This window comes from Mus pahari, chromosome 4, assembly GCF_900095145.1.
Source record: "Mus pahari chromosome 4, PAHARI_EIJ_v1.1, whole genome shotgun sequence".
Lineage (NCBI taxonomy): Eukaryota > Metazoa > Chordata > Mammalia > Rodentia > Muridae > Mus > Mus pahari.
Window position 1 is genome coordinate 77,862,159 of NC_034593.1, and position 13,894 is coordinate 77,876,052.

General features: G+C 43.6%; 2 protein-coding genes across 2 annotated transcripts in view; one reads left to right on the plus strand and one right to left on the minus strand.

Annotated features, from left to right (window-relative positions):
- Positions 1-8,775, minus strand: part of LOC110320818 (striatin-like) — an 18,023-nt gene extending 9,248 nt beyond the window's left edge. Inside the window, 2 exon segments of the mRNA XM_021196930.1 lie at positions 8,345-8,465; positions 8,635-8,775. Of these exon segments, the coding sequence (XP_021052589.1) occupies positions 8,345-8,465; positions 8,635-8,775 (262 nt within the window).
- A 2,231-nt stretch (positions 8,776-11,006) lies between these two features.
- The window catches only part of Cd5l (CD5 molecule like), a 12,963-nt gene continuing 10,075 nt past the window's right edge, over positions 11,007-13,894 (plus strand). Inside the window, exon 1 of the mRNA XM_029538035.1 lies at positions 11,007-11,034. Coding sequence (XP_029393895.1) covers positions 11,007-11,034 — 28 coding nt within the window. The remainder of the gene's footprint in view (positions 11,035-13,894) is intronic.

The window sequence follows — 13,894 nt, forward strand, 5'->3', positions numbered from 1 at the left end:
GTCCTCCATCATCATCATGAGAAGTGACTTTAGATCCATGTCTTGCTTTTCTGGTGTGATGGTGTATCCAGGACTTGCTATGATGGGAGAGTTTGGCTCTGATGATGCCAAGTAACCTTGGTTTCTGATGCTTCTGTTCTTATGCTTTCCTCCTGTCATTTGATAATCTCAAGTGCTTGCTGCCCTCAATATATCTGATTGGAGCCTGTTCTTCCTATAATCCCTATTGATTCAGGACTCCTCAGAGTCCAGCTTTCTCTGTGATCCTGTGATTCCAGGATCCTGTGAACCTGAGATTCTGCGTATGTCAGAGTTCTTGGCAGTCAAGCTTCCTCTGAGACCCTGAGAACCTGGTATGACCAAGCTACTGTTATCCTGGGATCCTGGAATCCTAAGATTCTGGGTGCTTGGAAGTGGTGTCTCCTCTCAGGACTGTGGGGCTGTCTGGTATGTTCAAAACCAAGGTGTACCAGTACAGATCAGAAGGAACCCAAGCCACTGGCCAGACAAGGTTCCTGTGTCCTTGCTCCTGCTTTCACAGGCCCGTCACAATTGGTTTGGAACACATGTTGTGTTCCACTCACCAGTGATCCTAAGATTTCTTGGAGAGGCCTCTGGGGACTGTGGGACCATCGGCCGAGTTCATGCCCAAGGTGACCCGGAGCTGGTGCTGACTGGAAGGGCATCCTTTGTTTTAGGATGAAATGTTCTATAGATATCTGTTAAATCCATTTATTTCATAACTTCTGTTAGTTTCACTGTGTCTCTGTTTACTTTCTGTTTCCATAATCTGTCCATTGATGAGAGTGGGTGGGGTGTTGAAGTCTTCCACTATTATTGTGTGCAGTGCAATGTGTGCTTTGAGCATTAGTAAGGTTTCTTTCCTGAATGTGGATGCCCTTGCATTTGGAGCATAGATGTCCAGAATTGAGAGTTCGTCTTTTTGGATTTTACCTTTGATGAGTATAAAGTGTCCCTCCTTATCTTTTTTGATAACTTTAGGNTGAAAGTCAATTTTATTTGATATTAGAATAGCTACTCCAGTTTGTTTCTTGGGACCATTTGCTTGAAAATTTTTTTGAGCCTTTTACTCTGAGGTAGTGTCTGTCTTTGTCCCTGAGGTGGGTTTCCTGTATGCAGCAAAGTGTTGGGTCCTGTTTACGTAGACAGTCTGTTAGCCTATGTTTTTTTATTGGGGAATTGAGTCCATTGATATTAAGAGATATTAAGCAAAAGTAATTGTTGCTTCCTGTTATGTTTGTTGTTAGAGTTGGAGTTTTGTTTATTCTTTTAGGTTTGTTGAAATATTACTTTCTTGCTTTTTCTAGGGAGTAGTTTCCCTCCTCGTGTTGGAGTTTTCCCTTTATTATCCTTTGAAGGGTTGAATATGTGGAAAGATCTTGTGTGAATTTGGTTTTGTCATGGAAGACTTTGGTTTCTCCATCTATGGTAATTGAGCGCTTTGCTGGGTATAGTAACCTGGGCTGGCATTTGTGTTCTCTTAGGGTCTANGTGACATCTGTCCAGATCTTCTGGCTTTTATAGTCTCTCTGGTGAGAAGTGTGGTGTAATTCTGATAGATCTGCCTTTATATGTTACTTACATTTTTCCCTTACTGCTTTTAATATTCTTTGTTTGTTTTGTGCATTTGATGATTCAATTATTATATGACGGGAGGAATTTCTATTCTGGTCCAGTCTATTTGGAGTTCGGTAGGTTTCTTGTATGTTCATGGACATGTCTTTCTTTAGGTTAGGGAAGTTTTCTTCTATAATTTTGTTGAAAATATTTACTGGATATTTAAGTTGGGAATCTTCACTCTCTTCTATACCTATTATCCTTAGGTTTGGTCTTCTCATTGTGTCCTTGACTTCCTGGATGTTTTGGGTTAGGATCTTTCTGCATTTTGCATTTTCTTTGATTGTTGTGTCAATGTTTTTTATGGAATCTTCTGCACCTGATATTCTCTCCTCTATCTCTTGTATTCTGTTTGTGATTCTTGCATCTATGACTCCTGATCTCTTTCCTAGGTTTTCTATCTCCAGTGTTGTCTCCCTTTATGATTTCTTTATTGTTTCTACTTCCATATTTAGATCCTGGATGGTGTTTTTCAATTCCTTCACCTGTTTGGTTGTGTTTTCCTGTAATTCTTTAAGGGATTTTTGTGTTTTCTCTTTAGGGGTTTCTACTTGTTTACCTGTGTTCTCTTGTATTTCTTTAAGGTTGTTATTTATGTTCTTCTTCTTTTTTTTGTAAAATTTTGTTTTTTTAAAAAATATTCATTTATTTATTTATTATATGTAAGTACACTGTAGCTGTCTTCAGACACTCCAGAAGAGCACATCAGATTTTGTTATGGATGGTTGTGAGCCACCATGTGGTTGCTGGGATTTGAACTCAGGACCTTTGGAAGAGCAGTCAGCGCTCTTAACCACTGAGCCATCTCACCAGCCCATTTATGTTCTTCTTAAAGTCCTCCATCATCATCATGAAAAGTGACTTTAGATCTATATCTTGCTTTTCTGGTGTGCTAGTGTATCCAGGACTTGCTATGGTGGGAGAATTGAGTTCTGATGATGCCAAGTAACTTTGGTTTCTGTTGCTTCTGTTCTTACACTTGCCTCCCGCCATCTGATTATTTCAAGTTCTCCTTGCCCTTGGTATATCTGATTGGATCCTGTCCTTCCTGTAACCCTAGTTGAGTCAGAACTCCTCAGAGTCTGTCTTTTTCTGTGATCCTGTTATTCTGGGATCCTGTGATCCTGTGATTCTGGGTGTGTCAGAGTTCTTGGGAGTCAAGCTGCCTCTGAGACCCTGAGATTCTGGTGTGACCATGCTTCTGAGATCCTGGTATCCTGGAATCCTAAGATCCTGGGCATGTTAGAGCACCTGGCAGTGGAGACTCCTCTCCTCTGGGCACCTTGGGACTGTACGCTGAGATTGTGCCCAGGGTAGAGAGGCACTGACCAGAAGGAACCTGAGCCACTTGTCGGGATGCAAGTGAGGGGAGCTGGCAGTATGACCAACTCAGCTATCACTCAGGCCTAGATCCAAGGCTTTTGAGTTGTCTCACCTCAACATCTACCTCAACTATGAACTGCTGAATTTTGTGAAAGGTCTGCAGATTCAATGCTGCAGGATCTCCATGACACAAGGCATTACAGGATATCCTAGAGGAGTCACAGTGATGATCCAATATTGATAGAGTAGTAAAAGCCACAGACCTTGAACGAGACCAATGACTCATTACAATGACTATGTGGAAGTAGGGCTGTGTGGGCAAAAGGGTGTACTGCAGAACACATGGCTACACACTGACACAACAGTTTCCTAGATTGAGGTGTTATTCAATGCTTTGTTTTCTTTATTTGTTTTTTGTTTTGTTTTTTATTTTCATTTGTCAGGGAGGTCAAAAGGGCAGACGGCTGATAGAAGGGATGGGAAGATGAGTGAAATTGGGGTCCATCATGTGAAACTCACTAAGAGTCAATAAAAAGCTTAAAAAATAAATTGAACAAATAGATCAATAACTAGAACTAAGTGATGAAAATTGATATCATTAATGAGGAGCAGATGAACAGGAGTCTCAGCACACAGAAAAATGCAGAAACACATCCTTGCTAGGAATTGACAGGAGTCAGTCGGAGTAAAAACAGGAGACACCCTATAAACAGAAAGGACACTCTGGAGGAGCAGCTTTGAAAGCACCAGTGATGTAGGGAGAAAAGAAAAGAAAATAAATGAAGGAGACGCGGCTGACTGACAGGAAGGAGACAGGGCGCGTGGCTACTGACTGGCACCTCACTGGGCCGAGGAAGGCAGAATGCCATGAAATATATTATTTGGTGGCCCCCAAACAGGTTCAGAGCTGCTGTTATGGCATCTCCTTATCCCATTTCAAACATCCAGTGAATGGAAGACCTGGGAGAAAGGACATCCCCCTCCCTTAGGCCTTGTGCAGCAGGAGTGCTGCAGACACAGAGAAGGCACATGGGCCCCAAGGGGAAAACAACTTGTCCTTCTTGGTCACACAGGTCAAAGCAAACCACCCTCTCTTTGGTGAGGGAGACTGGGATTGGCTAGTGCGCCATTCCCACGGCAGGTAAGAAATGCCCAGGACAGGAGTGAGTGTGTGTGTGTGTGTGTGTGTGTGTGTGTGTGTGTGTGTGTGTGTGTCTTCTCCACCAGGACAATGCCCTTCATGGAGGGCCCAGTACAATGATGTCCAGATGTGGTGAGGATTCTTCCCAACACAGCAAGATCTCCCTGGATAATGCCTCTTTCCTCTTTCCTCATGGCCTTGTGCTAGTCAGTTAGTCAGAAATCATCAGGTGAGTGGCCTTTCATCAAAGAAATTTGTGTCATCATAAGGCCTAGGGTAGATCAGAGATATTCAGGAAAGCAACCTTGGGCACAGAGGACCAGCTGGCACTAGGAAGTGGCTGGCCTCCCCTCTTGCTGCTTCTCTGAGGAATCATAGGGATACCCTCTTTGCTGTCAGTTTTGAATCCCATTGAAAAGAGGAACATGAGTTCGGGTTAATGAAGATCAAATTACTTAAGTATCCGTTACCTAATGCAATGCAGAAATGAAAAACTGATAATGCTCGCAAAAAGCAGGTCAAGTCCTAGCCAACAAACTGCCCCAAAGGCTATGGCATCTTGCTCATGACTGCATGGCTGGTATGTGGCTGAAAGGGAGGTGGGTTGAGCAAAGCCCTGGCTCTTCGCCTCTCAGCTGCAATGCTTCATTTTAAGGGCAGTTCTCAGTGAGTCCAGAACAGCTTGGGAGGAGCACACTGGAGACATAAAAATGTTGGAGTCAGTTTGGGGGTCAGCAGGGCACAGCCAGCCATTAAATGCCACCTAGGCAGCAAGCTAGCAGGCTTCCTCCTGTGGAGGCCTCTCTTAGGCTGCCATCTCCCAACTGCTTCCATCTTAGACCTCAAACTGAGTGTAGCTGCAGAAAAGGAGACTGTTGTGGCTTTGGTGTGGCCCCAGGGGAGGCCACAGCCTCTGTGTCCTGTGTAGTTCTCAGATATAATGGTTTCCCAGACCACCAGGACTACTTCTGGAGTTTAAAGTCTTTGGGCCTCTTTCCTGTGTGTGATTAGAACGGTTTTGGTTGGTTGGTTGTTTTGGTTTTGGTTTTGTTTCCTCAAAAATAAACTTATATTAATAATTTTAAAAATTAACTAGAGTTGGAAATAATCATTTTGAATGAGGCAATATAGACTTTGAAAGGTGAAAGCTGCATGTCTCATATGTGGGCGCTAGCTTCCATTATTTAAATTGTTAAATTGTGTTTAAATTGGAGTGCCCACAAAAATTAGGAAGCCATGGAATTTTAAGGGAGGGGGACAGAATGGAAGGTATATGAGGGTAGAAAAGTGAATAATGAAACAGAAAGGATTATATGGTGTGAAGATCTTTGAAAATGCTATATGGAAATCTAGATGTTTCCTAAAGTACATACACATCCAATGGGGGTTTAAATAAAATTAACCTATAATGGGGGATAATACTTACTTCAGATACCATAGCTTATCAATGATGATGATGATGATGATGATGATATCCTCAGTGACAGGTATAGGTCACCTCTTTTTAAGTTGTTGGCCAGTGGGTTCCCTAGACAACCCTTCTCAAACACGATAGACTATTACTATTGATCTTGGCTACTTCCCAGAGCTTAATGAACAGACCTTGTTGCTGAAGTTGCTATATGAGTTATAGGACACAGAAATCAAGCTTTATTCCCACTAGGTAGGTGTCATAGTGCTGGACATTTCCATGCACATTATTGGGGGGGAGGGGGAAGCCATCAGCAGCCTTGCCCAGCAGTAAACTCAGCAAGCTATACCAAGGAGCCTCGAATGATGGATGGTCTGGCTAGTACAATACTGGCATGACCCTTATGGGCATCACCAAGCACTTCTGACTGGATTAAAGTCCTGTTCTGCAAGACAGAGCTCATGCCTGATGCCTTGAATTAGGCCAGTATTATCCATGGTTGTGTAGGTCATAGGTCCTGGGAGAGAACCTAATAGTATTATTCCAGTAAGTGAGCTTCTATTGCTGTGATAAAACACTACAACCAAAAGCAACCCAGGGAGAAAAGTGTTGATTTTCTCTTACAGTTCTGCATTACAGTCCTTCAGTGAGGGAAGTCATAACAGGAACTCACACATGCAGGAACCCAGACCCAGGAACTGATGCAGAGGTCATGGAAGGGTGCTGCTCACTGTCTTACTCTTTATCTCTTTCTCAGCCCACTTTCTTATACCACCCAGGACCTGGCACCACCCCCTGTGAACTAGGCCCATTCATCTCAACCATCTGTCAAGAAAATGTACCACAGGCTTGGCTGTAGGCCAATCTGGTAGGGGCATTTTCACAATTAAGGTTCCCTCTTCTAAAATGACTCCAGCCTGTGTCAACTTGACATAAAGTCAGCTAGCACCGTGCAAGTAGTAAAACTGCCTCCTAAGTTCTTATCTCTGTACCTGTTGCCAGTGAATCTCTCAACCCCCGTCAAAGCTTCGTTCTGCAGTAGATGCCAATTAATACAGAGATGCACAACTGACCAACATACAGATAATAAAAGACTGTGTAGTGTTCTGCTCTAAATGTGGCATTTGTAGTATATCCCATACCCCCATGCCTCAGAGATCATTAAGACGTAAGAATTAAGAAAGATTTGAAGTTGCATCCTCTGGAAGAGCAGCCAGTGTTCATAACTGCTGAGCCATCTCTCCAGTGTACACAGTGGCTGAACAGTACATATTGCTCTTCCACAGGACCTGAGTTCGATCTCAGTACCACATCACGTCACTCACAACCACCTGTAACTAGCTCCAGGGAGATCTCTGGCTTCTTCGGACAAAATACACTCATGTACACATGCCCACTCCCCCATTAATTAAAAAGAAAATTAAATTTAAAAAGCAAGGTTCATAACAGTACAGAATCATAAGGGGCCATTTGAAAGGGAAGGAAGGAAGAAAGGAAAGAAGAAAGGAAAGAAGGAAGGAAGGGAGGGAAGGAGGGAGGGAGGGAGGGAGGGAGGGAGAAAAGAAGGAAGGAAGGAAGGAAGGAAGGAAGGAAGGAAGGAAGGAAGGAAGGAAGGAAGGAAAGAATCGATTATAAGAGCCAGTGATAGAATTCTGCTGTGAAGTGGTATTTGCTGGACACGACAGGGCTGTTGCATACACAAACTCACAGCATCTGTGGCAGTGTAAACAGGACTTGCACAATATCAGACCATCCAGGATCTCATTGTGGGTGGAGGAGGGGCTCGTGAAGTCCTAACCTTTGCTGAGGAGCTATTGCAATTCAAGGCTCCTGGGAGAGGGAGAGTCAGTTTCCTCAGGAAAGAGTTCTCTGAGAGTCTACCCAGGGTCCAACAGGTGCCCCCCTCACACACACACACATACACAGAGTAAATGGATTCAGTGGACTTGGGAACAGATCACAGGAACTTTGGAGGTGAAGTGGTTGGGGAAACAGGAGAGGAGAGAATTTGGGGAGATTTGACTAAAACATTATAGGCATGTATAAAATCATCAAATGATTAAAAAACGAGTAAATAACAGAGCTTACTAGTAGGCCACTTGATTGTGGTATGGACAAGGACAGTCGTAGATAACTCCTCTCATGTTTTTTTTTTTTTTTTCTTGGAAGTATAAAAAATTTCTCTAGCCAAATGTAGTAATGCCCATCTGTAATCCCAGCACTCAAAAGGCTGAGTCAGAAGAATTAGCATGAGTCTAAGACCAGCCTCGGCTACACTGTGAGCTCCAAGCTAGCCTGACTGTAGAGTGAGACACTCTAAAATAAAAAGTCTAAAAATAATACAGTCTAAAATAAAAATTAAAAAATAAAGCAAACCAGAAGACTGAGATATGGCTCAGCAGTTAAGGACAATTGCTTCTCTTCAGGTCCCAGCATCCCCAAGGAGGCTCGCAAACATCTGTAACTTTAGTTCCAGAAAATCCAGTATCCTTTTTTGCCTCTGAGGTACACATGTGGTACACACACACACACACATGCTGCCAAACACTCAGACTCAAAAATAAACATTTAAAATAAAATAATCTCAGACCTTTATGGCTTTCTACAAGCTCTTAGTCCAAGGCAGCCTTCCAGACTTAAAATAAACACCTTATCCATTTTGGCCTCCACCCCAAACACTGAAGTTTCTGCTCAGATTCTCTTCTCTCTGCACTAGGTCAGTGATCTAATGTGCTCGCACACACTCTCACTGTGTGTATGCCTGTCTGTCTGTCTGTCTGTCTCTGTCTGTTTGTCTGTCCCTATCTCTCTCTGAGACAGACTGGACTTACAGTTGTTCTCCTGTTTCAGCCTCTGGAATGCCAGCCTTCCAGCCCAGGCTACATTTCCATGCCAGTGTTCGAGTAATGGGTCTCCATGACCCAGGAATGGTCTTCTTCCAATTCTTTCAGGCTGAAACCAGAACACAATCTCTGAAGTGCTACTGTGGGAATTTTTCCTGCAGTGGGAATTTTTCCTGCAGTGACAAGAAATAATGCCTATTCGCCCCAGCTAGGGCACCAGCCCACAGATCAAAGTAACAATCCCATCCAAATCCAGCCCACTGGAGCAATGAGCTTACTTGGCTTGCCCACAGGAGCTCTATCACTGCAAAGTCGTACTCCAGCATGATGTCCACATCTCGACAGCTCTGTGGATGGAGTTTCTCCTCCTTTAGGTGAATGTTCCACCTCCTATAAAAGCCACAACCTGCTGAGACCATTTCCAGTTGGGGCAGAATGGTATTCACTGGGGAGGGGACACAGGAGGAAGTCCTAGCTGTCATCTCTCTCACCTCCTCTTAGGGAATGTACGTAGGCAGAGCTTGTCCAGGGCCTTGTGGGTAATTCTGGCTACACTGATTAGGAGTCTTTCTGCTTGAGGACAGTCCACAATAGATACACTATACCATTAGCAGAGGCTTCTGTCCTATGACATAATGTCACTGCTGACTGACGAGCTGGTTTTCCTTTATCTTCTTGATTGAGTTAATAAGATATTTTATTGGGAAAATATTTTGTCTTTTTTCCCCCACACAATTTCTTATGTGAAATGTATTCCTGAATCACAAGTCTGTGTTCTCCAGGATGCTTTTTGCCCACAGGCTGAGATAAAGACTTTTATTTTTCAAGGATAAATTCTGTTATTTGTGTCAGGGTCTTGAAGGATGGAGGAGAACACAGAGCATTTTAGTTACAATCTATCCCGTGGCCCTAGCGCACCAACTGCTGCCTTCTTGCCCTCCCAGGCACCCCTCTGCTGGACAGTTGTGATTTTGTTTGCTTGTGCCCTGCCAAGCTCCACTACTCTCAGTTCTTAGCCCCTGGTCACCACCTCAGGCAGATGTAATCATTTCCTACATTGTGTCCTCAAAATTCTTCCACTTCCCTGTCTTACAGCAGAGCCAGCCCTTATTTGCCTGGTCACCCTCTCCCCTCAACACATCCTCTGGCATTCACAGCTGCTGAAAACTGGTTTTGGAGAAAACGATTGTTAGAACATGGGCCTGCACCTTTAGACCAGATCCCAAAGCCTGTATCATGTAACACCTTGCAGCTTTCTCTGGGAAAGGGTTAAGAAACAGGGTGTTCTGTGACTTGATAGCTTTCCGTGCTCTTTGTCACCTCTGCTGTGGTGAATGAACTCATGTGATGAAGGACTTCCTGCTACTCCCGAGAGGCTATAGAATGTTAGACCTTTCCTTTGTTCTTGGTGTGGGCCTGAGACTCCTCACAGGGATTTTCTCAGAGAGGTATTGTGCAGGCTCCTTTGGCCACGTCCCACCATGCCATGTCAGTGTCTCAACCCCACCCTGCTCCCCCACCCCCAATCTCACTCATAATGGAACTTCTCCAAGTTTTAAAGGGAAACCTCTCCTTCCCTGTAAGGTCCCATCATGTTTAGATCTCCATACGATAGTTTCAAATGTTCTCCCTTCCACCTCAAGGCCCCTTCATGGCCTCAGAGTCTTCTCTTTTTAATAAACTTTCCATCCAAAGGAAACCCATTATGTGTCAGCTTCCCATTCTGAACTGACTGACACTATTATCTTCTTTTACTATATTTAAAATAAATAAACAAAAAGATAGAGGACTAAAACTAAACCCCACAGTGACACAAGTCTCACACTAAGTGATCTAAGCTATGCCACCATCAGAGGAACGCTTACTTCTCTAGAAAGAGTGAGGGTTATATCGGTGCTTGAAGCTTTGTGTGTCACTAAATTAGCTCCTGAAGGGCAGGTGTGTTTAATAATGAAGGACACGAGAGGGCTGAGCATCCTGACCGATATGCAGCTCAATTTGTTTTTTAACATAATTTAGACTGGAAGAACGCCTGAGTTCAGTGAAGGACGTCTGTCCATCACCACAGGGATTTGTGGCCATCCATGTTCCAAAGATGGGTACAACCAGCAAACCCCAGGAGAGCAAGCAGACTATGTGTTAGGCCTTCTGCTCAGCACGCGGGAAGCTGGTTGAAGGTAGGAAAACCATCCCTAACAACAGAGATAGATGTCACAATTAGGAAGTCAAGTCAAGTCATTGCCCCACAGACCCTCAGTGGAGGCTAAATGTGGTCTAGGCTTCTAATGAAAGAGGACCGTACTGGGATTCCTACATTCCCTTAGGAAGGCTGTTTCTTCATTAACATAGAGAAGAAACTAAAGCAGAGACAGGTTGAGTTAGGCTTCCAGTATGATGAAATCATGATAAGAACGGCCTCCCTCCACCCACTTTTTCAGGATCTTGGCCACTCAGTCACCTCCCTTCCTCTGGCCATGCTGAACTCAGCACATCTGGCTCTATCAGTCCCACCCCCTAGACTTTTGGTCATTTGATAAAGCTCCTGATGCACACAGGACCTGCCTCTCTTTCTTATTCTAGTGTTCAAACCAAATATTGCTGCCGGAGGCCTACAGCCTGTCTCACCACACCATCGTCAGCTGCCTGGGCCATGGCTCCACTGTTCAACTTGATGCTGGGTGAGTGTCCCTACTTCTGTGACTAACCTTGTCACAGAGGAGGCAAGTGTCTGGGGCTTTCTGGAGATTTATCAGGATGATATTCTCTAATCCTGATTCAGGCATCTTTCAAAAACAGCTTTCTATATATATGGTAACTTATTCTAAACCTTAGAAAGCCCCCTAAATCCATATTTGAAGTTTGCCTTGACTGTCAGATTTCTGTCCATTTCCTTATATTCACACAAATTTTCCTTTGACACACATGTACAATTAAAAAGACAATGACTGGATGTTGGGTAGAAGTGAGATAGAGCCAGGAGAGAAAGGGCATCTCTCAGGGGATCTCCTTGGCTAGCTCACAATTACCCCTTGAGAGTATTTTGTTTCTTGTAATAAGACTTTGACAACATCCTTTCCCCATCTTTTAAAAAGTCTTTATTGAAAGAAAGAAAATAGAGTTGCAAAATAACCATCTCTCATTAGTCTATTAATCTAGCATCCTCTGGAAATGAATTACTGGGTTCTCTAATTTTCCCAAGATCAGTCTAGATACTGGATAATCTAGAGTTTTGAATTGCAAAGAAACATGTATTTTAGTCATGGCTCTTAACTGAATTTCTAGGCTACCATACTTCACTGAAATTTTGCTCTCTGAAGTGAAGATGAAGTTAAAATCCCCAGAAGTTTTTAAAAGGATTTTGTAGGCCGTCTGTGTGTTTGTGTGTATAACAGAGGGAAAACTTGGGTTGCTGGTTAACCTTATTTTGAGACTGTTCCGTTGGCCCGATTTGGTCAATCAGTCTAGGTTGGTTGGCACGTGAGCACTGGGGAGTCTCCCTGCTCTCTCTATCCAGTACTAGGACTACAAGTTCATGCCCTTCTAGAAGCCTTTTAATAATGCGATTAATATATGATATCCAATGATATGTGCTGATCTGCTACCCTAGTAAGTGACAGCCATTTTTAGTATCTTGATTACTGAGAGCATTACTAAAGCCTACACTGTTCTTTCCCCTTCAGACATATATGTTCAATGAAGGGTCTTGACCACATCTTAAATATCTCTACATCCATGCAGAAACCAGCACTAGCCTTGCCCTCGTGGATTACTGTTGAGCCTTCAAGGTCTCACCCGAAGTCTCACTTCCTTCAGAAAGTCCTCAGATCTGTGCCCAACTGCATTCATCCCTCCAGTCAACAACATCGAGAGGCTCCAAGTCATTTACTGACTGTGTCATTTCTGCTCCTGTGTGTCGGCTTGGTGTGCTCCCTTCCCTTTTAATGTTTCCCTGTCCTGTGTGGGAAGTTACACAAAGCACATAGATAGTGTGATTGAGTTTTAGAAAGTCGTAATATACAGAGCCTCAGACTCAGAGTGGCTTCACTGTGAAGATTAAGAATTAGAAGGTCCTGGCTCTTTAGCCCTCACCTTTCTTATGCTCTAGCCCTCTTTCTCTCTTTCCCTTCCCCCCTCTCTCCAGGTGGCCTCTCTCTTTCTACCTTCTCTCTTTCTCTCTGCCTTTCTACAATAAAGCTCTAAAACCATTTAAAAAAAAAAAAAAAGAAGAAGAAGAAGAATTAGAGGGTCCTGAAAACTGTTTATAGAAAGAAGTATTTCAGGATTAGTCACTGAGCTATTTGGAGATATTTGAAAAATTCTAGACTGGTCTATTGGGAAAACCCTATAGCATACATGGTGGGCAAATTAAACAATTAAAAATCCTTGGCTTCTTGGACAACTTAGGGCTACCAGGCTTCACAGCGTGAAGGTGACAGAGAGTACGACTATACACAGATTGTGTAGAAGAGAAAAAAAAAGTCCTATGTTCCAATATGCCAGATTGGATTACGCTAGAATTTTGAACTAAATAAATTGTTGCTCCTGGCCTGTTGATCTGAATTAAGTGTCAATGAACCACAGTTTATAAGCTGTGAATGACTTTTACACTATTAAATGGTGGAAGAAAATCAAACCCAAAAAGAAAATTGCCTGAAATTTAAAATGATGTAGATAAAGAAAGATTTCTGGGAATCTGGCAACACTCATTTATCCACATACACTTGGCTCCTCTCATATCTCAGGGGCAGGGCTGAGCAGTTGTAACTGAGCATGTTGCCTACATCATCAACAATCTGTACTATTGGCTCTATACAACAGGATTTGCCTATTGAGGGCAGCAAGCACTTGAGATAATCAGATGGCAGGAGGCAAGCCTAAAAACAGAAGCAACAGAAACCAAGGTTACTTGGCATCTTCAGAACCAAACTCTCCCACCATAGCAAGTCCTGGATACACCATCACACCAGAAAAGCAAGACATGGATCTAAAGTCACTTTCATGATGCCTACTCCCATCTAAATGCAGGGCCAGAGACAATAATGGATCATGCCACTCTGCCTTGCCCACCAGTGTCTGTTTCCTGGCCTCCAGTGCTCTTTTCTGTGACCTAAAATCCCACTGTTGGCAGCTTCAGTTGATTGGTGTAAATGGCAGTAGTAGATACTGCCTGGCCCCATGCCTGGGGTGGAGCTGCAATCACATGGAATGAACAACTAAGTCAGTTAGTTTGCTAAAATTGGTCTCTGTGGTTCCCATGGTGTCCTTTGAGGCTAGTGCCAGGAGAAGGTGGCCATGACGGCCTTTGGAGGCTTCATGTCTCCCACTTTCCAGAGCTAAGATGAAAGGATGGACTATCCAGAGACTACCCCATCCGGGAATCCATCAAATCATCAGTCACCAAACCCAGATACTAATGCACATGCCAGCAAGATTCTGCTGAAAGGACCCTGATATAGTGGCCTCTTGTGAGGCTATGCCAGTCCCTGGCAAACACAGAAGTGGATGCTCACAGCCAGCTATTGGATGGAACACAGGGTC